The sequence below is a fragment of the Canis lupus genome, chromosome 6, assembly GCF_048164855.1.
Source record: "Canis lupus baileyi chromosome 6, mCanLup2.hap1, whole genome shotgun sequence".
Taxonomy (NCBI): domain Eukaryota; kingdom Metazoa; phylum Chordata; class Mammalia; order Carnivora; family Canidae; genus Canis; species Canis lupus.
In genome coordinates this window covers 37,997,589-38,023,268 of record NC_132843.1, presented here as the reverse complement: position 1 = coordinate 38,023,268, position 25,680 = coordinate 37,997,589, and the positions used below count along the sequence as shown (strand labels likewise).

The window sequence follows — 25,680 nt, the reverse complement described above, 5'->3', positions numbered from 1 at the left end:
ATTTATCCATTTCTTTTATGTTGTAGAGTTTGTTGGTGTGTAATCGTTCACAGTACTGTCTTATGATTCCTTGTGTTGTTTCAGCATTAGCTGTCATGTCTCCTGTCTCCTTCCTTCCTTTCCTCCTTCCCTCCCTCCCTCCCTCCCTCCCTCCCTCCCTCCCCCTTCCTTCCTTCCTTCCTTCCTTCCTTCCTTCCTTCCTTCCTTCCTTCCTTCCTTCCTTCCTTCCTTCCTTTTTTCTTTTTTTCCTTCCTTTTTTCTTTTAAGATTTTATTTATTTATTTGAGAGAGAGAGAACACAGTTAGGGGGAGGAGCAGAGGGAGAAGCAGACTCCTTGCTGAGCAGGGAGCCCAATGCAGGGCTCGATCCCAGGACCCTGGGATCATGACCTGAACTGAAGGCAGACGCTTAACCCATTGAGCCACCCAGGTGGCCCTTTTATTTTTTACTTTTATTAAAAAAAAAATTAAGTAATCCCTATGCCCTAAGTGGGGCTCGATTTCACCACCCCAACATCAAGAGTTCTACTGACTGAGCCAGCCAGGAGTCCCTGTGTTTTCATTTTATTTGTCTTGAGATATTTTCTGATTTCCCTTATGATTTCTTCTTTGGTCCTTGGTGGTTCAATTTCTACATATTTGTGAATTTTCTAGTTTTCCTAGTGCTATTGATGTCTAATTTCATTCCACTGTGATTGGAAAAGACACTTGGTTCCAATCTTCTTAATTTTGTTAAGACTTGTTTTGTGGCCTAACATGTGATCTGTCTTGAAGAATGTTCTATGTGTGCATTCTGCTGCCATCTGTGTGTGTGATGGATCCACCGCACATAGTGCTAAGTGTCTGTCTCCTTACTGCTCTTCTGTCTAGTTGTCTATTTGTATATAAAGAGACAATGGATGGTGTCAAACCATTGTGATGTTTAGATTGTATTGAACAGACATTTATTTATTTATTATTATCTTTAAAGGTTTTTTAAAAAGATTTATTTATTTATTTATTTATTTATTTATTTATTTATTATGATAGAGAGAGAGAGAGAGAGGCAGAGACACAGGAGGGAGGGAGAAGCAGGCTCCATGCAGGGAGCCTGACGCAGGACTCCATCCCGGGACTCCAGAATCAGGCCCGGCCGAAGGCAGGCATTTAACCACTGAGCCACCTGGGTGTCCCTGAACACACATTTAAAAACAGTTTAAAAAAAAAAACAAAACAAAAACAGTCTTAATGGGGGCACCTGGCTGGCTCAGTTGCTTGAGCAACTGACTCTTGGTTTCAGCTCAGGTCATGATCTCCAGGTCGTGGGACTGACCCCCATGTTGAGTTCCACATTCAGCATGGAGTCTGCTGGAGATTCTCTCTTCCTCTGCCCCTCCTGCAGCTCACTGATCTTTCTTTCTTCCCACCAAGTGCTCTCTCTCTCTCTCTCTCTCCTTCCCTCTCAAATAAATAAATGTTTTAAAAAAAAGTCTTAATGGTTTTATTTAAAAATGTTACAACACTTAGGGGTACCTGGGAGACTCAGTCGGTTTTTGAGTTCAGATCTTCATCTCAGGATCCACACTCGGCGTGGAGCCTTATTTTAAACAAGAAAAGTCATGACATCAGAAATATCCTCTGTAATGATTTAAACTAATGACAAAAAAAATTAGCTGTTCAAAATACATTCAAGGTAGTAAGTAGTGTTTTTTTTTTTTTTTAAGTTTTATTTATTTATTCATGAGAGACAGAGAGAGGCAGAGACATAGGCAGAGGAAGAAGCAGGCTTCCTGAGGGGAGCCCCATGGAGGACTCTGTCCTAGGATCAGGCCTTGAGCCAAAGACAGACACTCAACCACTGAGCCACCCAGGCATCCCATGTAGTTTTTTTTCCCCAAAAAATTCCCTTAGGGAGCACAGATGTGAAGACTATGGGGATAGACCACTCCTTGGGGGAGCAGCAGGGTCACCTGAGTTGAGGTGTGGAGTGTTTGCTACTGAGGAGGCTCTGGAGGATCAACGGGCTGGGCTAGAGGCAGGGGAAGGGCAGATCTAGTGGGCAGGGACGGAGATAGAGCAGGCACAGTGTTCAGGTCGGGGGTGACTTGGAGCCATGAAGAATCCTGGGAACTCAGACTAGGGCAGCCCTTCCTGCTCCTCTTCCCACAAACGACTCAGTTCATCTCCCACTTCCTATGCTGTGCTTGCTCCCTCCTACCCACTCAACATTTCCGACCTTCCTTCCAGAGGGACAGAGAAAGTGGGGAGGGAGGGGAAAGTGGGACAGAGAGTGTGCCTGGTCAGAGACCAGAGAGCCCGGTGTCTGGGGACCACTCCCAGCCCTGTTCCCCAGGACCCATTTTGGCTTCTTTGAGAGGAGAGGTTGTGCTTCTGGAAACCCCATCCCCAAAGACCTTAGGACGGCTGGTGTGAAACAAACATGTGTGTGACCCCAATTAGAGGCCTGTTTCTAGAGGCCTAAGCCCAAGTCCAGAGCTCTGCTGTTGAAGCTGGGTTTCAGGGAGGCCAGAGAAGGTCAGAGGCAGCCAGGCCTAGGGCTTCACTGCCTGGAGCTCGAGAGGCCCCAGAGGACAAGAGCAGCTGCTACAGGTTCAGACCGCTCAGCTGGAGACTCTCCCAGGGAGTGAGTGTCCGCCTGAGGGAGCTTGGGGCAGGAATGCCTCCTCCCTCACCCAGAGGTCTCTGGACCACAAGGCACAGCCTGAGCAGGACCTAAGCCACCCTGGGGAGCAAGTGGCAGAAATGGGTTTCTTTGAGGGTCCCAGAGTTGGGCTGGGCTGGGTCCCTCTGTCTAGGGTCTCGCAGTGGCCTGGCCTTGTGTCCAAACCATTGGACACTGAGGTGGTTCCAGGAAATAGTGTCCATCAAGCCCATCTGTAGCCAGACTTGCCATCGTCTGGGCTAAGAACCGGGCTTACACGTCGAGTAAGTTGTCAGAACTGCCGGTGTCAGCCTTGGTACTTGTATATTTGGTTTTTCTTTCCATCTTGATTCCTGGCAAAATTCCTTTTGAAAAACTAAACAACTTATTACCTTGTTTAATGTTAAAATTTTAAAAATGTGCTATCTTATCCAAGGCTCATTTAGTCCTTCTGACAACCCTGAGATGTAGGAATCATGATCCACATTTTACAGATGGAGACACTGAGGCTCATGTAGGCGACAGAACTCAGCCAAGGACACACTGCTGCCCCACCACACCTGCGACCCAGACCCCGCCTCTCACTAACTGGAGTCAGCGGCTTTGCCCCTGTCACTAGGAAGGGCCAAGAGTGCCCCTTATGGACCCTGTGTGTTGGCTGTGGTTGCTTCTTCTGCAGATTCATTCATTCATTCATTCATTCATTCGTTCATTCAGAATATAGTACTTGTATGTGCCAGGCAAGGTAGAATGCTGCAGCAAAAACAGTAGGAACCAATATGTCTCCTGATTTTACAGGGCTTTCAGTGTAGAGGGGAGGACAGCAAATAACCACACTATCACACAAACAAATGGATAATTACAAATAGAGGTAATTTCTGAAAGATCACATTTGTGGTAATTTTTAACAAAGAATAAGAATGTAACTTAGCCTGGGAGTGGGGAGCACCTTTGTGGAAGCCATGCTGGAGTTGCAATGTGCAAGATGAGCAGACAGGCAAAGGGCAGAGCTGAGGGGAGGAGGGCTTCCCAGATGGAGGGACCATCACATGCAAAAGCCCTCTAGAAGGAGGGGGGCATGTTGAGCCCAAATTTCTGAGGGAAAGTGAGTGTGGCTGTAGCTCAAGAGCAAAATAGACAGAGATACAGGGCAAGACTAGAGAGGTGCACAGGACTCGAGGAGCATGTTAAAGAGTGGTAGCCACTGAATTTTTTTTCTTTAGGGGGAGAGGGGCAGAAAGAGAGGGAAAGAGAGAATCCCAAGCAGACTCTATGCCATGCACATAGAACCTGACCTGAGGCTGAATCTCATGATCCTGAGATCATGATCCCAGCTGAAATCAAAAGCAGACACTTAACCTACTGAGCCACCCAGGCACTCCTAAATGTTTTTTTTCAGCAATCTAAGTATGTGTGTGTGTGTGCACTTGTGCATGTGATGTGATCAGTAATTTTGAATAATCTCAGTCTGCAATATGGAAAAGCTTGAGAGAAGAATGGCAGGGTGGATGCAGGGAGACAGGTGAGGAGGTAATTTTTAACAATAGCAAATAACAGCTATTATTATTATTATTTTTTTACCAAGTACTTATACTATACCAGGTGCTGTTCTGAGTACTTTTGTTGTTGTCATCCATGTCCTTCATGGCATCATGGTCATCTCTTGCTGAGCCTAGTCTGTAAGGTGGATGTATAGGTTATGCATACCCAGGAAAGCACAGTGGTGAGGGCTGGCGACCATGGGCAGGTGCAGCCTCCCCCAGGGGCCTGGAAACACACCCGCACAAATGGGGGATGACGGCATCACATGTTCATCTTAGATACTCATGCAGCAGCTGGAGGGATCCTTTGCAAGTGCCAATCAGATTATGTCTGCCTTATGCTCAGAATATCTCAGTGGCCCCCTGTTGGCCTCCAAGGGAAAGCCGAAGTCCTGTCAGTGGCCCTGAGGCCTCCGTGAGCCCAGAACCTGCCCGCCACCTGCCAGGTTCACCCCTCCGTCCCACCTCTTCTCCTCGAGGCTTTTGCTTAATGCAGCTGTTCCCATGGAGCCTTTCATGGCCAGTTTCCTTTCAATTAGCCTCCCTGCAGGCTCTTCCTCCTTGTGGCCTTTCCCCCTGCACTGCACAGGTAACTTCTAAAATACGTGTGCATCACTCATGCTGCCTGGCCTTCCCTTGGCACCAACCAAGCTGTAGGACGGAAGGTTGTCAGGTCTGTCCTGTGCCCTGGGCTGTCCTTGGGCCAGCACACAGTGAGGGCACACACCTGCTGAGCCCATGGATGTCCACATGGATGTTTCACAGTGTCTGAAACCCACTAAGTCCAAAAACAAACTCCTGCTTTCCTCTCTAAATCTGTGCTACCCCCCACACGGTAATGGTGCCCCCATCTACTCAGTCCCTCGGGTCAGATATGGACTTTTCCTCACCTTAACTTCCCATATGCAATGCATCAGCAAGTTCTACCTCAGAAATCAGTCTTCAACCTCTCTCTTTCCCTCTCAGATGCTCCTCCCCTCATTTCAGACCCCTGCCACCCCCCACTCTACAGGAGCCTGTCACCCGCTTCCCATGTGGCTGCTAGAAACAACAACTTGGCTCATCTTTTCTGCTTCTTTTTTAGAATGTCCATGACCCATATCCATGAGTCCCAGCAGCAATGACAAAAATTCAAGCAATACAGCAAATCCTGATGCAACAGAGGAATCACTATCCCACCACCCAGAATAAGCACTAGCACTGAGTGAGCACCATTTAGATCTCTCACAGTATAAAACAGCTAGAAAGACAGAGAGAGAGAGGGACTTACAGGAATAAAAGCCACAAACATGGACCATAATACATGTTATTTATAATAAAAAGGAGTGGGGCACCTGGGTGCCTCGTGGTTGAGCATCTGCCTTTTTTTTTTTTTAAAGATTTTATCTATTTATTCATGAAAGACACACACACAGAGAGAAAGAGGGGGTGGGGGTGGGGGCAGACACACAGGCAGAGGGAGAAGCAGGCTCTATGTAGAGAGCCTGACATGGGACCCGATCCTGAGCCTCCAGGATCACACACTGGGCTGAAGGCAGTGCTAAACCGCTGACCCCTGGGCGGCCCAAATATCTGCCTTTGGCTCAGGTTGTATCCCGGGGTCCTGGGATATATAAATAAATAAATAAATAAATAAATAAATAATCAATGCATTAGACGAGAATGTGTATTTTCTCTTTCTTGGGTATAGAAGTTTATATTTGCCAGTATCTTGAATTTATCAATAAGATTACTCATCTATCTTATACCTCTATTTTCATCTCCTTGGTCATTCAGTTCTAAGAAGAGTGTGTTAAAAATCTAACCATTATTTATTTATTTATTTCTTCCAAAGCAAAGTTGTTGGTTCATATATTTTGAGGCTATGAGACTATATTCTTGGTGCTTCTATGTTTATGATATTTGTATTTTCTTTCTTTTTTTTTTTTAAAGATTTTATTTATTCATTAGAGACAGAGAGAGAGAGAGAGGCAGAGACACAGACAGAGGGAGAAGCAGGCTCCATGCAGGGAGCCTGATGTGGGACTCGATCCTGAGTCTCCAGGATCACGCCCTGGCGGAAGGCGGCGCTAAACCGCTAAGCCACCGGGGCTGCCCGATATTTGTATTTTCTTGTATTATTTTCTACTTGTCTCATTTTTTTCATGTTGAACTTTTCTTTATCAAATATCAAAATTATTACCCTGATTTTTTTTTGGGGGGTCATTGCTATTATTCATTATGCTTTATAATATTCAGTCAACACATAAACTAATCAATTACTTTTAAGTCTTTCCCCCCATTGGTTCTTTTTAAAATTTTATTTAAATTCAATTAATTAACATATAATGTATAATAATACATATAATACATTTCAGAGGTAGAGGTCAGTGATGCATCAGTCTTATATAACACCCAGTGCTCATCGCATCACATGCCCTCCTTCATGTCCATTACCCAGTTACCATCCCCCACCCTCCTCCACTGCAGCAACCCTTGTTTGTTTCCTATGACTAAGAATCTCTTATGGTTTCTCTCCCTCTCTGATTTTGTCTTGTTTTATTTTTTCCTCTCTTCCTCTATGATACTCTGTTTTGTTTCTTTAAACATTTTTTTTTTTTAAATTTATTTATGATAGGCACACAGTGAGAGAGAGAGAGGCAGAGACACAGGCAGAGGGAGAAGCAGGCTCCATGCACCGGGAGCCCGATGTGGGATTCGATCCCGGGTCTCCAGGATCGCGCCCTGGGTCAAAGGCAGGCGCCAAACCGCTGCGCCACCCAGGGATCCCTCTGTTTTGTTTCTTAAATTCCACATGAGTGAGATCATATGATAATTGTCTTTTTCTGATTGACTTATTTCACTTAGCATAATATCCTCTAGTTCCATCCATGTCTTTGCAAATGGCAAAATTTCATTGTTTTTGATGGCTGAGTAGTATTCCATTATATATATTTATTTATACCACATCTTCTTTATCCATTCATCTTTTGATGAACATCCGGGCTCTTTCCATAGTTTGACTATTGTGGACATTGCTGCTATAAGCATTGAGGTGCAGGTGTCCCTTTGGATTACTACATTTGTATCTTTGGAGGAAATATCCAGTGGTGCAATTGTTGGGTCATAGCATAGCTCTATTTTCAACTTTTTGAGGAACATCCATACTGGTTTCCAGAGCAGCTCTACCAACTTACATTCCCATCAACAGTGTACAGGGTTCCCCTTTTCCACATCCTCCCCAACATCTGTCATTTCCTGACTTATAACTTTAGCCATTCTGACAGGTGTGAGGTGGTATCTCATTGTGGTTTTGATTTGTATTTCCTTGATGCCAAGCGATGTTGAGCATTTTTTCATGTGTCTGTTGGCCATTTGTCTTCTTCAGAGAAATGTCTGCTTATGTCTTTTGCCCATTTCTTGACTAGATTGTTTGTTCTTTAGGTGTTGAGTTTGATAAGTTCTTTATAGATCTTGATACTAGCCCCCCCCCCTTTTTAAAGATTTTATTTATTTATTCATGAGAGATACAGAGAGAGAGGCAGAGGCAGAGACATAGGCAGAGGGAGAAGCAGGCCCCATGCAGGGAGCCTGATGCAGGACTCATCCCGGAACCCCAGGATCATGTCCTGAGCTGAAGGCAGACACTTTAACCACTGAACCACCCAGGTATTCTGATACTAGCCCTTTATCTGATATGTCATTTGGAAATATCTTCTGTTCTGTAGATTGCCTTTTGGTTTTGTAGACTGTTTTCCTTAGTTGTGTAAAAGCTTTTTATCTTGATGAAATCCCAATAGTTAATTTTTGCTTTTGTTTCTCTTGCTTTTGGAGATGTGTCTAGCAAGAAGTTGCTGTGGCCAAGGTCACAGAGTTTGCTGCCTGTGTTTTCCTCTAGGATTTTGATGGATTCCTGTCTCACATTTAGGTCTTTCATTCGTTTTGAGTCTGTTTTTGTGTATGGTGTGAGGAAATGGTCCAGTTTCATTTTTCTGCCCATGGCTGTCCAATTTTCCCCACACCATTTGTTGAATGGTGTTGAATTGTTGAATTTTCCCCACACCATTTCCCCATACTGTCTTTTTTTCCAGTGGATGTTCTTTTCTGCTCTGTCAAAAATTAGTTGACCACAGAGTTGAGGGTCCATTTCTGGGTTCTCTCTCCTGTTCCATTGATCTATGTGTCTGTTTGTGCCAGTACCATACTGTCTTGATGATTACAGCTTTATACTAGCTGTATAAAGGCCTTGTGATGCTGCCAGCTTTGGTTTTCTTTTTCTTTTCTTTTTTTTTTTTTTAAGATTTTATTTATTTATTCATGAGAGACACACAGAGAGAGGCAGAGACACAGGCAGAGGGAGAAGCAGGCTCCCCAATGGGGAGCCCGACATGGGACTCGATCCCAGGACCCCGGGATCATGACCTGAGCCAAAGGCAGATGCTCAACTACTGAGCCACCCAGGCGCCCCTTTGGTTTTCTTTTTCAACATTCCTTTGGCTATTCGGGGTCCTTTTGGTTTCATACAAATTTTAGGATTATTTGTACCAACTCTGTGAAATAAGTTGATGGTATTTTTAAAAAATATTTTATTTATTTATTCATAAGAGACACACACACACAGAGGCAGAGACATAGGCAGAGGGAGAAGCAGGCTCCCTGCAAGGAACCTGCTGCAGGACTCGATCCCAGATCCTGGGATCATGCCCTGAGCTGAAGGCAGACGCTCAACCACTGAGCCACCCAGGCATCCCAGTTCATGGTATTTTGATAGGGATTGTATTGAATGAATAGATTGCTCTGGGTAGCATAGACATTTAATAGTATTAGTTCTTTCAATCCATGAGCATGGAACATTTTTCCATTTCTTTTTGTCTTCCTCAGTTTCTTTCATGAATTTTCTATAGTTTTCTGAGTACAGATCCTTTGTTTCTTTGGTTAGATATATTCCTAGGTATCTTATGCTTTTGGGTGCAATTGTAAATGGGATTGACTCCTTAATTTCTCTTTCTTATTGTTTCTTCTTGTCTCATTGTTAGTGTATAGAAATGCAATAGATTTCTGTGCATTCATTTTGTATCCTGCCACTTTGCTGAATTTCTGTATGAGTTCCAGCAATCTTGGGGTGGAGTCGTTTGTGTTTTCCACATAAAGTATCATGTCATCTGCAAAGATTGAGAATTTGACTTCTTCTTGGCCAATTTGGATGCCTTTTGTTTCTTTTTGTTGTCTGATTGCTGAGGCTAGGACTTCTAGTACTATGTTGACTAACAGTGGTGAGAGTGGACATCCCTGTCGTGTTCTGACCTTAGGGGAAAAGCTCTCAGGCTTTCCCCATTGAAAATGATATTCACGGTGGGCTTTTTGTAGATGGCTTTCATGACATCGGGGTATGTTCCTTCTATCCCTACACTGTGAAGAGTTTTAATCAAGAAAGGATGCTATACTTTGACAAATGCTTTTTATGCATCTATTGAGAGGGATCATATAGTTCTTGTCCTTTCTTTTATTAATGTGCTGTAGCAAGCTGATTGATTTGCAGATGTTGAACCACCTTTGCAGCCCAGGAATAAATCCCACTTGGTCATGGCGAATAATCCTTTTAAAGTACTGTTGGATCCTATTGGCTGATACCTTGGTGAGAATGTTGGCATCCTTGTTCAACAGGGCTATTGGTCTGTAACTCTCCTTTTTTGTGGGGTCTTTGGTGTTAGGATCAAGGTAATGCTGGCCTCATAGAAAGGGTTCAGAAGTTTTCCTTCCATTTCTATTTTTTGAAATAGCTTCATAAGAATAGGTATTAATTCTTCTTTAAATGTTTGATAGAATTCCCCTGGGAAGCCATCCAGCCCTAGATTCTTGTTTGTTGGGAGGTTTTTGATGACTGCTTCAGTTTACTTGCTGGCTTTGGATCTGTTTAGATTTTATATTTCTTCCTGTTTCATTTTTGGTAGTTTATATGTCTCTAGGAATACACTGATTTCTTACAGATTGCCTAATTTGTTGGCATGTAGTTGCTCATAATATATTCTTAAAATTGTATTTCTTCAGTGTTAGTTGTGATCTCTCCTCTTTCATTCATGATTTTATTTTCTGGGTCCTTTCTGTTTAATTTTTGGAAAATTTGGCCAGGGGTTTATCAATCTTATTAATTCTTTCAAAGGACCATCTCCTACTTTCATAGATCTGTTCTACAGTTCTTCTGGTCTCTGTTTTATTGATTTCTGCTCTGATCTTTATTATATTATTTCTCCTACTGCTTGGTTTAGGCTTTATTTGCTGCTCTTTCTCCAGCTTCTTCTTCTTCTTCTTCTTTTTAAATATTTTATTTATGTATTCATGAGAGACACATTGAGAGAGAGAGAGGCAGAGGGAGAAGCAGACTCCATGCAGGGAGCCCGATGCAGGACTCAATACCGGGTCTCCAGGATCAGGCCCTGGGCTGAAGGAGGTGCTAAACTGCTGAGCCACCCGGGCTGCCCTCCAACTTCTTTAGGTATAAGATTAAGTTGTGTATTTGTATTTGAGACCTTTCTTGTTTTTTGAGAAAGTGTTGTATTGCTATATACTTAGGATCACCTTTGCTGCATCCCAAAGGTTTTGAACAGTTGTGCTTTTATTTTCATTTGTTCACATGAATTTTTAAAATTCTTTAATTTCGTGGTTGACCTATTCATTTTTTAGAAGGATGCTCTTTAGCCTCCATGTATTTGAGTTCTTCCCGAATTTTCTCTTGTGTTTGAGTTTCAGTTTCAAAGCATTGTGGTCTGAAAATATGCAGGGAATGACCCTAATCTTTTGGTACTGGTTGAGACCTGATTTGTGACACAGTATAGAATCTATTTTGGAGAATGTTCCACGTGCACTTGAGAAGAATGTGTATTCTGTTGCATTAGGATGGAATGTTCTGAATATATCTGTGAAGTCCATCTGGTCCTGTGTGTCATTCAAAGCCCTTTTTCCTTGTTGACCTTCTGCTTAGATGATCTGTCCATTGCAGTGAGTGGGGTGTTGTAGTTCTCTGCTATTATTGTACTATTATCAATGTCTTTCTTTCTTTCTTTCTTTCTTTCTTTCTTTCTTTCTTTCTTTCTTTCTTTCTTTCTCTTTCTTTCTTTCTTTCTTTCTTTCTTTCTTTCTTTCTTTTTCTTTCTTTTTCTTTCTTTCTTTTTTTAGATTTTATTATTTATTCATGAGAGACACAGCAAGAGAGAGGCAGAGACACAGGCAGAGGGAGAAGGAGGCTCCACACAGGGAGCCTGATGTTGAACTCAATCCCAGGACTCCAGGATCACACCCTGGGCCGAAGGGAGATGCTAATTCACTGAGCCACCCAGGTGTCCCCAATGTGTTTCTTTAATTTTGTTATTAATTGGCTTATATAACTGGCTGCTCTCATGTTAGGGGCATCAATATTTAGAATTGATAAATCTTTTTGTTGGGTAGACCCTTTAATTATGATATAATGTCCTTCCTCATCTCTCATTACAGTCTTTGGTTTAAAATCTAATTCATCAGCACCTAGGTGGCCCAGATGGTTGAGTGTCTGCCTTCAGTTTGGGTTATGGTCTCTAGGTCCTGGGATTGAGTCCCATATTGGGCTCCCTGCTCAGCGGAGAGTACCTGAAGGTGTGTGGAGGGACACATGTCCTCTCAGTTTTTGGTATTTGGGAGATAGGGTCATGTCATGGTAAAACTTGCTGGCACACAGTCTGACATTCTCTGCGTTTTGTCCTGCTTCCCCTCAGTTCATCCTTGATTAGGAGGCCATGTCACAAAGCAATAGGAATGTCATCCCAGCATGATTTCTTCTTAAACTACTCCTTTTCTGCTGTCCTGAGGTGTCAAACCAGGTTTCTAAGGGAAACGTCTCCTCAGTCTGTTCTCAACTTCAGTATTACTGCTTCAGACAAAGGGATCCTGGATATCCCTTTAAGGGGGTGTCCTATGCAAGGGTTTGGGCAGCATATTTCTGCTTTCATGTAATGCCCTTGCTTAGATACACACATAACTACATTTGGCAGGTGCCTTTCATGATTGTGGCTTGAAGTTATACAAATTTCATTGAACATGGTCTTTTCTTCTCTTTACATTTTGTTGTGTTTGGTTATTCTTAGTGTGGCTCTGAAGGGGAGACACAAATAAATACCTTTACTTTGCCATCTTTCACTGAGAATTCTCCAGAATCATCTTTTATTTTTTATTTACTTATTTTGTTAAAGATTTTATTTATTTATTCATGAGAGACACACACACAGAGAGAGAGAGGCAGAGACACAGGCAGAGGGAGAAGCAGGCTCCATGCAGAGAGTCTGATGTGCGACTTGATCCCGGATCTCCAGGATCGGGCCCTGGGCTGAAGGTGGTGCTAAACTGCTGAGCCACCTGGGCTGCCCTCCAGAAACATCTTTTAAAAAAATATTATTTTGGGGGATGCCTGGGTGGCATAGTGGTTGAGCGTCTGCCTTCTGCTCAGGGTGTGATCCTGGGATCTGGGATCGAGTCCTGTGTCGGGCTCCCTCTGGGGAGCCTACTTCTCCCTCTGCCTGTGTCTCTGCCTCTTTTGCTCTCTCTGTCTCTTGTGAATGAATAAATAAATCTTTAAATATATATATATATATAATTTTAAAAAATATTTTATTTATCTTTTTTAAGATTGATTGATTGATTTATAAAGGTTTTATTTATTTATTCATGAAAGACCCAGAGAGAGAGAGAGAGAGAGAGAGAGAGAGGGAGAGGCAGAGACACAGGCAGAGGGAGAAGCAGGCTCCTCATAGGGAGCCAGATGTGGGACTTGATCCTGGTACCCCAGGATCATACCCCGGGCAGAAGGCAGGTGCTTAACCGCTGAGCTACCCAGGCATCCCTTTATCTATCTTTTTATTTATTTATTTACTTATGAGAGAGAGAGAGAGAGAGAAGAGGTGGGGGATGGACTGACAAGGCCGGGGGAGAGGGACAAGCAGGCTCCTTGGTGAGCATGGAGCCCAACAAAGGGCAAGATCTCACGACCCTGAGGTCATGACCTAAGCTGAAATCAAGAGTTGGACACTTAAGTGACTGAACCATCCAGATGCCCCTAAAAAATTATTATTTTTTTAAGTAGTCTCTGTGCCCATCGTGGGGCTTGAATTCATGACCCTAAGATTAAGAGCTGGATGCTCTTTTGACTGAACCAGCCAGGTGTATCCCACCTGCCTCCAGTGACTTCCTGTTGTACTTAGAATAAAATCCAAAATCCTTACACTGGCCTACAAGGCTCTACATGATTAGACCCTTCCTGACCTTCCCAATTCCATCACCGGCCCTTCTCCCCATCACCATCCATGGCCTGCCACACTGCTTTTTTCTTCTTTCACACCCCAAACTCTTTGGCACCTTTGGGCCAGCCTGGAACACACCCTCCTCTCCCAGTATAGGCACTCCTCATCCTTCAGGGCTCCTCCCTTAGCAAATCCTTCCCTGACCACCTGCCCAGGTGATAATTCTGTCGGTACACCTGTTCATTTTTGTTGCTAGCCCTTACTACAACCTGTACTTTACATTTATGTCCCATCTTCCCCATTTGATTACATGTTCTACTAGGGCAAGGGATGTCTCTCTTGTTCACCACTGTATCCCTGGGGCCTAGACAGTGTCACTGCTGAAAAGAAATTTGCTGAGTGTACGCATAAAGAATGAATTAGGGAGTTGGATCCTTGAGACCTGCACTTAAGAGTTTGTTTGTTTGTTTGTTTTAAAAGATTTTATTTATTTATGAGAAGCTCAAAGAGAGAGAGAAAGGCAGAGACACAGGCGGAGGGAGAAGCAGGCTCCATGCAGGGAGCCCGACATGGGACTCGATCCATGGTCTCCAGGGTCACAACCCAGGCCAAAGGTGGTGCTAAACTGCTGAGCCACTGGGGTTGCCCGACATACTTAAGAGTTTAAATGATATGGTGGTCAGGGCGCTGAGTGGCACAGTCGGTTTAAGTGTCTAGGTCTTGGTTTCAGCTCAGGTCATGATCTCAGGGTCTTGAGATCAAGCCCTGCATCTGGCTCTGCACTCAGCACAGGATCTGTTTCAAATTCTCTCTCCCTCTCCTTCTGGCCCTCCCACTTGTGCTCTCTCTCTCAAATAAATAAATAAATCTTAAAAGATGTGGTGGTGAGTAGAGAGACTCAGAAGGGTTTTGAGCAAGTGAGTGACAGAATGGACAGCTGTGATCAGAATGGATGAAGAAGGGAGTCCAGGAAGAGACTGGTCAGGAGGTTGCTGCCTTAGGACAGCTGGGAAGAGGCAGCAGCTGTAGGTACAGAGAAGAAGGGTCCGTGGGTGGACTTGGGATGGCCAGGGCTGCCTGGCTAGGCCTGGGGTTCAATGGAGCAAGTCAGAGACGATGTCCACATTGGGGCAGCAGCCAGGGCCTAGGGCTGCACTGGTGGTGCTGCCTGTGCAGAGGCAAATCCTTTCATTCTAGGAGTTGTCTAGATGATGATGCTCTGAGAAAGGGGGAGAGACAGAAAGGCAACCACTGTAAGCGAGCAAGAGAACAAGAGAGAAAAAGGTAGACACTAATAACAGCCCCACCAGCAGGCACAGGGAAAGGAAGAATAACCAGGAAGTGGCCAGGGCAGGAACCTGGGGTGGAGAGGTGGCAGTGAGGGCGACTGAGTTCAAATCCTGACTCTATACTTCATCCTCTGAGCCTCTGTTTCCTGATCTGTTAATCACAGACATTGCTCACATTATAGGGTGGTTGAAAGGATTGAATTAGATAGTGTATGTGTTGTACTCAAAACAATGTCTACAAAGAGTAGGCCCTTAGTAAACTTCAGTGTCTTTCCTCCTTCCTGCTTGCCCTCCTCTTTCTTTCTTTTATCTAGCTCGAAGCTGTGCAGGTTCAGAAAGGCATTCTTTACCACTTCAGTTAGTGATGATCGTGTTCTGAGAGATTAATTATTCTTCATTCCTGTGACTGTCTGGCAAGCCCAAGCATTCCAGAAATCAGCTCAGTTTATTCCCAGCAGGAAAGTCCCTTTGAGAATCCAAATGCAAACCAGAGTCTGGTTGGTGGATAGAGAGCCAGGGCACATGAAGATGACAATCTTAGCGGGCTGCGTGGGGAGCTGGCATGATGATGTGAGTGTCTGCCCCTATGCAGGGTATCAATTTCTTTCTCTATGACATGGGGTGCAGGGAGGCATTAAACTGGATCAGGCTAGGTTGTCACCAAACTCTACTATCTTTGAAGCTGGACCTGCGTGTTTTGCCAATTCCAATGGGAAAAATATGATCATTTCCAAACTAAGAGAAAGAATCAAGCAAATAAACAGATTTTTCTCAATTTTAAGATTTACTTTATTATTTTTTCCTAAGCTCTTAACATCTGATACTAGCAGATGACCAAATGAAGTTTCAAAGGATGAATAAATATTGACAAGGAAACCAGGAATACATTATTGTTTTTGTGTTTTGGGGAATGTATGGGGTTTGATTGTATTTTCATGTTGCTGAGATGTTAGACAACCCCATCCCAGCAATGACATAAATTCTTACTATACTTCTTCTACTGCTGTATCCAAAAATCCTTTTAGTATTCACTATGTGCTTTATGTGTATCATCTTGTTTGATCTTTGAGGGGGGATGATAGCATCCTCACAATACTGAAGAAGAAACTGATGTTTAGAGGGAAATTAAGGACCATCTGTAAGGTCATATGGCTAGTGTAGTGACTGTGATAGCTTCCTTCTTCTGGTAAGAATCCTTTGACCATTGGGCTGGGAACCTGACCCACAGTGCCCAGTCACAGTGCCCCGACTCCCTGGACATAAGCATTGGTTCATGGCTGAGTGTGTGAACCAAGCAAGGCCAATCAGTGCTCTTCCTGGGATAGATTGGTACTGGGTTTACAAAGCTGGAACAGCTTATGGCCTGTTCCTTTTTCCTGCTGTGGTAAGATTAAAGCCAGTGTGTAAAGAGATGAACAGTGATGAGAGAAGGATGGATAGATGGACAGCTGGATGGACAGCTGGATGGATGTTGTTGAGTTCCCTGTTCTAGTCCCAAGGCTATGGTTCATTGATCCTTTGAATTATCTCAGTGAGATTACCAGTTACATAACACAGTATTTCCCATTTTTTGCTTCAGTGAGCTTACGTGGAACTTCTTACAGATGAAGATCCTGGATGGATAGAATGAGAAAATGGTGAGGTCAACGTTAAAACCCAGAATCTGATGTTTTCTCTGCTGTTACCATTTCCTAGTATGACATATCAATCTCTTAAAACATCTCTCTTTAAACCACTTCCTCATGAGCAACACCCTGTAATTTTTAAAATCACCGCTCATCTTCCTGAGTCAACTTTCTTTTTTTTGAAGCTGCTGTTTGTCCCTTTCTGAGATTTGGGAAGGGAGGTTTCCCTGGTTTATCAGAACTTATCAGAATGCATCTCTCACTTTGGGTGTTTCTTGGCCGATGGGTAATCTTTCTGCTTTGTGTTGATTTCTGTTGGCACCAGTCTTACCAAATGACATCTTCCATCCTTGGAACCTCCATCCTGGCAAGTGGTACAAACCTGCCCCTCAGAGCTGGGTGTTTGCTGAGCCAGCAGCCAATCTCCAGGCAGAGTGAGGCTGTGAGGAAACTGCAGGCAGGGGTGTGGGGGTAGTGTCTCAGCTCCTGAGTCGGGAGCTACAGGCCTCTGTACACTGACTTTCTGCAAGGACTTGTGGATAGGGCAAACAAGTCCCCAAACCTGAGGTCCAGCAGTATGGGGGAATGGCCTGCCTCCTTCATGAGGACATAGATACTGGTGGGGGTGGCTGGAGGTTGAGGGCACAAGGTGTGGTTTGTTCCTGACCAGATCCCCTGAGGATTGATCCTCCTTAATGGTATGTTTTCCTCTCCTGCTGCCTCTGAAGCTGACCTTTCACACTTATGGAAAGCACCTGCCCACCTGTAACCCTGTCCCTGGGGTGTGGGCCCAATGGGGAGGTGAGGAGGGTGCAGCCAGCTGGTTGAGAAAGAGAGCCAGAGGGATCCCTGGGTGGCGCAGCGGTTTGGCGCCTGCCTTTGGCCCAGGGCGCCATCCTGGAGACCCGGGATCGAATCCCACATCGGGCTCCCGGTGCATGGAGCCTGCTTCTCCCTCTGCCTGTGTCTCTGCCTCTCTCTCTCTCTCTGTGACTATCATGAATAAATAAATAAAATAAAAAATCTTTAAAAAAAAAAAAAAAAAAAAAAAAAAAAGAGAAAGAGAGCCAGAGTGTGGAGTCTTACCTCTTGCTTGTGGACAGAGAGAGGAATGAAAGGGCTCTGTCCCCTAGAAGCCCTCCTGGGGAGTGGGGTATTGAATTGCCTCCTCCCCAAAGCACTGGCATGGGCAAGCAAGCAGCATCTAGTGGATGCCATGGTAGCAAGTCAGCTTCTGGAAGGTTTGGGGTGGTCTGGAAACATGGTTTATTATTTATTTATTTATTTATTTATTTATTTATTTATTTATTTATTTATTTTATTTATGATAGTCGCACAGAGAGAGAGAGAGAGAGAGAGAGAGAGAGACAGGCAGAGGGAGAAGCAGGCTCCATGCACTGGGAGCCTGACGTGGGACTCGATCCCAGGTCTCCAGGATCGCGCCCTGGGCCAAAGGCAGGCGCTAAACTGCTGCACCACCCAGGGATCCCCTGGAAATGTGGTGTTGAAGGGAGTGGGGGGATGGTGGCGATAAGGGACAGCACTAGCCATTGGCCAAATACCTGCTCTGTGTCAGGTGCTGGGGACACTGAGAATGAGCCTAGTCTAGTGGGGGAGACACATAAAGAATAGTCTCATAAAAGTTGCTGTTATAGGGCAGGGGGCTCCGTAGGAGGAACACCTAACTATGTGCGCGTGTGTGTCTAGCAGGTATGGGGGCTGTGAAGTAAATTTGGGGTGTTTGCAGAGGAGTTGATCTTTGAGCTAAGTTTTTTTTTTTTTTAAATTTTAAAAATATTTTATTTATTTATTTAAGAGAGAGAGAAAGCGAGAGACAGAGCATGAGCAGGGGGCGGGGGCAGCAGAGGGAGAGGGACAAGCAGAGCAGGGAGCCCAATACAGAGCTCTATCCCAGGACCCTGAGATCATGACCTGAGCTGAAAGCAGACCCTTGACTGACTGAGCTGCCTAGGCGTCTCTTGAGCAGACTTTAAACTGTGATTAGGAGATGGACTGGACACACTGAGGATGGGCTCTTGGAGAGAATGAATGGCTTGTAAGGGCTTTGAGGTGTGAGAGGCCAAGGCCTGTGCACCAGCGAGATTGGTGTCTGAGCAGGACTGTTGTACTTGGTAGTTTTCTCCTCAAAGTTATGAGACATCACTGGGGTTTCACCTGAGGGGTGACATGCTGAGATTTGAATTTAAGATCACTCTGGTGGCAGAGCTGAGATGGAGTCGGAATGGCGGCAAGGTTAGTGTGGCAGGAGAGTCCAGCCATCCAGGAGCACAGGGATGGGGCCACAGCTCAGGCAGTGAGACAGAGATGTGCAGTATTGAGGATGCAGGTGGCCTAATTAGCACCTGGAGGGCAGTGAGGGGAAATAGGAGCCTAGGAGGACAGCCATGTTTCTGGTTTGGGTTAGGTCAATGATGGTGTTATTTGTGGCACAGAGGGATACTGAGGGAGGTGGGAGGTCCAGGTAAGGTTTCTTTTAAGTCTGCTTTAAATGCAGACTGGAGTGCACTGGGAGGCAAGAGGAAAGGGTGGTGGTTGAGGATGCCAGAGCAGTGCAGGTGGAGGAGATGCTCCCCTGGGCACCGGTGAGGTTGAGAGATGAGTCCAGGGATCCCTGGGTGGCTCAGCGGTTTGGCACCTGCCTTTGGCCCAGGGCACAATCCTGGAGTCCCAGGATCGAGTCCCGCGTCGGGCTCCTGGCGTGGAGCCTGCTTCTCCCTCTGCCTGTGTCTCTGCCTCTCTCTCTCTTTCTCTATCATAAATAAATAAATAAATAAAAATCTTAAAAAAAAAAAAAAAAAAGAGAGAGATGAGTCCAAGGGGCCTGGTGTAGATGTGAGGAGAGAATGGCAGAGTCACGGTCTGAGTGGGAATAGGAAGGTTAGAGCTCTCAGGGATTTGCAGGGATTGGGGTTTATCGAGATTTGCCATTATGACTACCCATGTTTAAACCATACCTCGGTTACTATGTGAGCTCTGGCAAACTTGCCTGAGCCTCATTTTCCTCCTCTGTAAAGTGGGGTGAGATTGTATCAACTTTCTGGGATTGTTGTGTAAATTAAGTGGAATAACCTGCAGAGATCACCCAGAGCACAGTGGGTGCCCTGTCGCTGGCCAGCACTGGGCCTGCACTAGCTCATCACCTGGTGAGATCAGCAGGATTTCTTGTGATCATGCTCTTAGGGGATAGTTAGATAAATTATTTAATGCAGTTTGTTCTGAGAAAACATTTCAAACTATATTTTGGGGCAGAGGAATAATAAAAGGGATCCTTATGGTGAAAAGGTCGAAGCTCAAAGTTGTGGTGCGACCAGCCAGAATCTCCAGGTGAGCTAGAGGGAACGCCAGGGCTTCTGCCGAACTGCCCTGGGGTGGGGTGTGTGGGCAGAACCTGGCAGTACTCAGCCCCCCTTCTGCTACCTCGGTCCCTCCGCCCCGTCCTTGGCTGTTAACAGCTTCTAGACCTGTGGCTTCCCTCTCACAGGTCCGCCTGTGCGGCCCGCCTGGGATCATCCAGGAAACGCCTTGCAAGTCGGGCAGGTGTGAGGCTGTGGGTGTGGGAAGGCCCCTTGGACGTGAGTCAGCGGCCTCCTCCCTGGTGAGTCAGGGGTGGGGGCCGGCGGGCAGGGCGGAGGCGGAGCAGGCAGGGGCCGGCCAGCACGGGTCCCCACCACCAGGGGGCAGGAACCAGGCAGGGAAAAGCAGCCCCAGTGCTGGAGGCCTCTGGCCCCAGGGCCGCTGGACGCGGAGGTGGAGCCGAGACAGCTCGGCGGGCTGGGCGTGGGCGGAGTCGCTGCCGGGGACGTGCCCATGGCCCAAGCGTGCCCCGGTTTCTCTGCCTTCGTGGGCAAGTGGAGACTGAACTGGGATTGGTCGCTGGGTCATTCTCCCCAGCCCTCCTGTCTGCTGCCTGGGAGGGAGCTGCTCCACTCGCTGTGAGTCAGCGGCATGTGATTCTCGCCAGTGTCAGGCCTCTGGCCCCTTGATGGGCACCATGGGGCCTCAGTTCCCGAGCAACAGGCCTCCCGGTGCCGCCCTGGCAGTCGGTGGCTCTCTGGCATACCCCTCACTGTGCCCCCCACCCCCCACCCCGTTCCTGTGGCCTTCTGGACTGTTCTCCCTGGCTCCAGGGTCTCCAGCCCGCCACTGGGGCGATTGCGCAGCAGCTTCCCTCCCTGGGCCCCAGGGCTGGAGCTAGCAGTTCCTCAGGGGGGTTCCTCAGGGATTTATAGCTTCCGGAAGCTGTTTTCCAGTGTCTAAGTGTCACTCCTGGGATCTGAGAAATCATGATTTGGTAGCAGAGCCAATGGTGTGATTTAGGAGGTGAGAAAGTCCCCTGGCTCCTAAATACCATCCCTAGTGCCCCCACTGTGTTCAGTAACCACAGACACGGTTGGCACCGGGTGTGCGTGACCCTTTGCTCATGCAGAACTGAACGAGACCCAGTCCTCGCCCAGTGAGCTCACCATGTGGGAGTGAGGGCAAGAGAAGACAAGCCCTCGGCTGACTCAACCCAGAGCAGATGCTCTAGTCCTTGTATGGGACAGAGCAGGTAGAGATGGAATCTGGCTGGGCCTGGAGAAGTAGGTGGCCTTTAACTGACCTTTGGGGGGTAGCTGAGATTTCAGCAGGAAAGAGGGCTATGGGGTGCAGGGGCCAGCATCCGCGACAGGTCTCATGGTGAAGGCAGAGCTGTGCTCGAGGCAGGTAGGCTGTGTGCAGAAGAGGCCCCAAAGCAGGTGGGGCCAGAGTCCCAGCACCTCAGGGCCAGGCTGTGTATGGGGTCCACGGGCCGCAGTGCCCTCTGAGCTTGAGAGGCCTTCTCTCAAGAGCACTCCACTCACTGGGCTTTACCTGTGGGGTGCAGTAGGGTTTGATGGGGAGGGTCAGCCAGGGAGGGGTCCACCAGCATTGGGAAGGAGGGGACATGGGGGTTAGGGGGGCTCCAAGGCCTGAGTCCATCTGCATGGGTCAGTCTGCCACAGGTCCCATGGTGACCCTAGGCAGGAGCAGCCCAGCATCTATGTGACCCTGTCACATCTGTCCCAGCTCCTCTGCACTCACTCAAAGCCCCCAGGGGTGCCCCACGAAGGGCCCTGTGCCCCGGCTTTCCGGCCTTCTGAGAGGAGGCGGGTGCCGCTGAGTCACTGCCTGGGTATCTGGGGCTGGAGCCATGGCTGAGTCACCTGGGACCAGGGCCCGGGGGATGGGAAAGGAGCTGCTGGACATCTGGAAGGGGGAGGGGGGCTGGGCGGAGGCAGGAAGGGCAGTGCCAGCACTGGGGGGGGGGAACCAGGGGCAGTGGACAAAGAGCCGGGAGCCCGCTCATCCCTGGCAACCCCTCCCCTGGGCTGGGCCCTGAGTGGCTGCTGGGTTTGGGGAGGAGCCTGGCAGGATGGGGTGACCGAGGGCGGTGGCTGTGCCCTGCCCCAGGCCTGGCCTCCACTGGGGAAGCTGCCTGCCCTGCTCACTTGCCCACCCCCCACACTGCAGAGAGGATCCTGGCCTTCCCAGCTCCCTGCAAACCTCCGGGGTCTCCCTCACAGTCTCGCACAGAATGCTCACCCCACCAACCGTAGACCGCACCCTGACAGCGCCCAGACCAACAGGGCGAGCAGAGCGTCCGCCTCCTGTCTCCCATACGAGCCTCCTGCCCACAGGGCCTCTCAGCGTGTTCTCTGCACAGGCTTCCCTCATTACCTTACCAAGAGGAATTCCCAGGCCAACCATGAGGCTCCCCTAGCTCTTTTTTTTTTTTTTTTTAAGATTTTATTTATTCATGAGACACACAGGGAGAGGCAGAGACACAGGCAGGGGGAGAAGCAGGCTCCATGCAAGGAGCCTGATGTGGGACTTGATCCCAGGACCCCAGGATCATGCCCTGGGCCAAAGGCAGGTGCCAAACCGCTGAGCCACCCAGGGATCCCCACTCCCCTAGCTCCTTAAGTCAGCTTGCACACATACACACATACACACACTCACACACTCACGGGCACATACGCTCACATACATACACACTTACATGCCTGCCCGGGAAGTCCCTGGGAGCCTGTATCCTTTGACTCACAGATGAGCTGTGACTTGCAGGCATGTGTCAGAAGAGGCCTGGCATGAGACGCTCAGCCCACCAACGGGGGCCACTACCCCTCACCCTGGGCCTGGGCTGCCCCTTCCCCAGGCACCTCCCATTCCTCTCTGCGACCTGGGTGAGGCCTTCCTTTCCAGCTGGTGGTGGAGCTCAAGGTGTCTGGGAGGGAGGGGGCTAGCCAGGAGTGGGTGGGGGTGGCAGGAGGCCAGACTCTGGCGGGATCAGGTTAGGGCAGGTTTGGGGGCCAGGCATATAAACCCCACTGTGCACACCTGGCCCTCTGCTTTCCTTGCAGAGTGTGTCTGTCATCATCAGGTCTGGTGAGTACCTCCATCCTGCTGAGAGCTGGTTGGGGGGGCCCCCTGGGTCTCTGCCTTATTCCTGTGTCTTGACCCTTGTCTCCATACTTTCCTCATTCTGGATCTCTCCCTCTAGGGGACCTTGTTTGAAGTGTGGGAATGAGGGCTTTTCCCAGGCTTCTCTGTGAGGTCTCAGTGTGGGGGTAGCTCTGAGGCCTTCTCTTGGGTCTTATTCTGGGCATCTCAGTCTAGAGACCCTTCTTGCGGGTCTAGGCCCAGGAATATGAGGTGTGGAGGGTGGTGCTGTAATGAGAGTCTTGACTGTGGTTTTTGTTTTTGTAAAGTCCTGGGTTCTAGCAGGACTGAGGGAAAGAGCCAGGGATCTCAAGTACCTGGGTCCTGCCCTGAGTGGCTGCACGGTGCCCTGCCCTCCCCCTTCTCAACTCCTCCCCTTGGAGAAGGCAGTGCTAGCGGGGTGGGCCCAGGGCACTCCTTGGCCCCGGGGCCCTCACCCCAGGACCCCCAGGCTTCCCAGGGCTGCTCAGAGCATTCTCAGGGGCAGAGCCGTGGAAAAGATGGCCTCTGCGTTCTGCCTGCTGTTCCCAGGGCACAGGACATGCAGTTCCTTTAGTACCAATTGTAATAGGATCCTTCTTGGTGGGGAGGGTTGTTCAGTGGCCTCCACCAGTTCCCTGTCTGATTGAGACAATGCCCCCTCCCCTGGGGGCTCAGAGGTTTCCAGTGTGAGTGAAGATCCATCCCCGTCCTCTGAGAGTCCTTAGTCCAGTGGACAAAACACACTTGCCCAAGGGCACTGTCTCCGGCCTTACGGCCCCTCATATATGAGGGAGAGATGACTCCTCGGGGACTCTCATACCCTGGGCTGCAGCTGTGACTGACTAGCCTGTGGAGAGGCCACCTTCCCGGTGCTGGCACAGAGCCCACTGGTCTGTGGAAGAGGCTCCATAGAGAGGACAGTAGGTGGGACTCTGGCCACCTGCTCATTTCCCTTTCCACAGACACTCAAAGTGGGGAGCCCTGCCCTCAGGGCTGTGCCGCAGGTGCGATCGGAGGAGACAAGAAGCCCTGCCCTTGGTGATTTCCAAACACAGGGAAGAGTTTAGCATCTGCCTGCAGCAGGCAGTGGATGTATAGCTTCTACCCAGGGAGGCACAGTGTCCGGACAGACGCAGAGAGGAGCACAAGGGCTGAAGTGTCTTCATCACTTGCCACCCCTGTGCCCCAGATCCAAGATGTCCAGTCCCCTGGAGCAGGCGCTGGCTGTGATGGTCTCCACCTTCCACAAGTACTCTGGCCAAGAGGGTGACAAGTTCAAGCTGAGCAAGGCGGAGATGAAGACACTTTTGCAGAATGAGCTGCCCAGCTTTGTTGGGGTGAGTGGGGCTGGCTGGGATGAGAGGGTCCTGATGTATGTGTGGGGGGGTTGCTGCTGCAGGGGGCTGAGGCCCCAGTGGGAGTACCCTATCACTGCTGTTCCCACGGCTCTCCAGAGGATGGATGGCTGTCAGGGCCCTCAGCGGCCATCTGTCCAGTCCCCTCACTGAGTTGAGCAAGCCAGAGCCCCGAGAGGGGAAGTGACTGGCCCAGGAGCACACAGCTCTCTTGCTCTTAGTTTCCATGTTCTATGCCAGACTAAGAAGGGACACCGGGAGAGAAAAGTGCAGCTAGCACATGCAGCCTGGGGTTGTTTGCAGACAGATGCAGTCAACTTTCAGTTTGCCCCTTGCCTTCCCCATACTGACTACTGAATAATTTTAAGTCAGGCCTCAGGCTGTGGACTTATGCAGCATGTCCTTTATTCTTTTAAAATGTTTTTTGGTTAAGCCTTTCTAATTTGGTTTCCTTTTGGCTGGTATTAAAAACTTCGCCTTTTCTGAATTCAGGAATTTCTTCATCAGCAACGTGAGGTAGCGATGCCCACTTTGCTGGTCTGGGGAGGGTGGTGGTTACCTGGGGGCCCCTCACTCCCAGCACAGGCAGCTGGAGACCTTTCTCACGGAAGGCCTACCTGTCATGTGGTCTCCTCATAGCTCCCCGGAGCTCCCGGCCCACTTACCTACTGCCCAGTGCAGACAGAGGGCTGGGCTCTGGTCAGTGGGTGTGGGTTTGGTGTGGGGGTGGGTGGAGAGCAGCCTGCTGAACTATTCTCTCTCCCTTCAGGAGAAGGTGGATGAGGAGGGCCTGAAGAAGCTGATGGGAAATCTGGATGAGAACAGTGACCAACAGGTGGATTTCCAGGAGTACGCGGTTTTTCTGGCCCTGGTCACTATCATGTGCAATGACTTCTTCCAGGACTCCCCAGACCGGCCCTGAAGCAGAGCTCTTACTCTGCCAAGGGCCTCCTGGCCTACGAGGACTCTAGCTTTCCCTTTTGTATTCAATAAACTTTTCTGTTGATGGTATTCCAATTGCTCAGTGATGCCCCATACCCTGGTCAGCACAATTGGGGTGCTGGAAAACCAGAGCCTCCTTAGATCCTACCTCCCCTGGGCCCTGACTCTTTTCTGGAAATCTCCTCAAGGCCAGAGCTATGCCTTAGGTCCCAGACTTTGTGATTTCAAATACCATTAAAAAATTGAGATAGTTTGCTAATTTTTTTCTTTTTTTGCCAAATAAAGATATTAAAAAAGGCAAATCCCATTCACCATCACCATCATTTCATAAAAAGATAAAATTCCAACAAAGGAGGAAGGATATACTCAGAACAAAGGACAGGCCTTGACATTCAATGCTGTGAACAGTTGTACTCAGAACTGCTCAAGAGGTATACATTGGTCTGAATGACTCGGCACACCTCCTCATGAAGGACTTCTTGCCAGGTTGCAGGCCATCAGCAGTGGCCCTGTTTTAGCAAAGTTTTTTTTTTTTTTTTGATATCTGCTCTCAGATTGGCTTTCGTGTGAATTCATCCTTCTC

General features: G+C 47.9%; 1 protein-coding gene across 9 annotated transcripts; it reads left to right on the top strand.

Annotated features, from left to right (window-relative positions):
• The first annotated feature begins 16,827 nt into the window (after nt 1–16,827).
• S100A2 (S100 calcium binding protein A2) lies at nt 16,828–25,166 on the top strand. 9 transcript variants are annotated; one of them, XM_072829531.1, is made up of 4 exons: nt 22,538–22,562; nt 22,740–22,764; nt 23,990–24,137; nt 24,925–25,166. In XM_072829531.1, the coding sequence occupies exons 3-4, from the start codon at nt 23,997–23,999 to the stop codon at nt 25,075–25,077; spliced, it is 294 nt and encodes a 97-aa protein (XP_072685632.1). In that variant the 5' UTR covers nt 22,538–22,562; nt 22,740–22,764; nt 23,990–23,996; the 3' UTR covers nt 25,078–25,166. The 9 variants fall into 9 exon arrangements, with proteins under 9 accessions (XP_072685634.1, XP_072685631.1, XP_072685637.1 ...); XM_072829533.1 differs by lacking the exons at nt 22,538–22,562; nt 22,740–22,764 and adding an exon at nt 16,828–17,036; XM_072829530.1 differs by lacking the exons at nt 22,538–22,562; nt 22,740–22,764 and adding an exon at nt 19,616–19,683.
• Nucleotides 25,167–25,680: the final 514 nt, after the last annotated feature.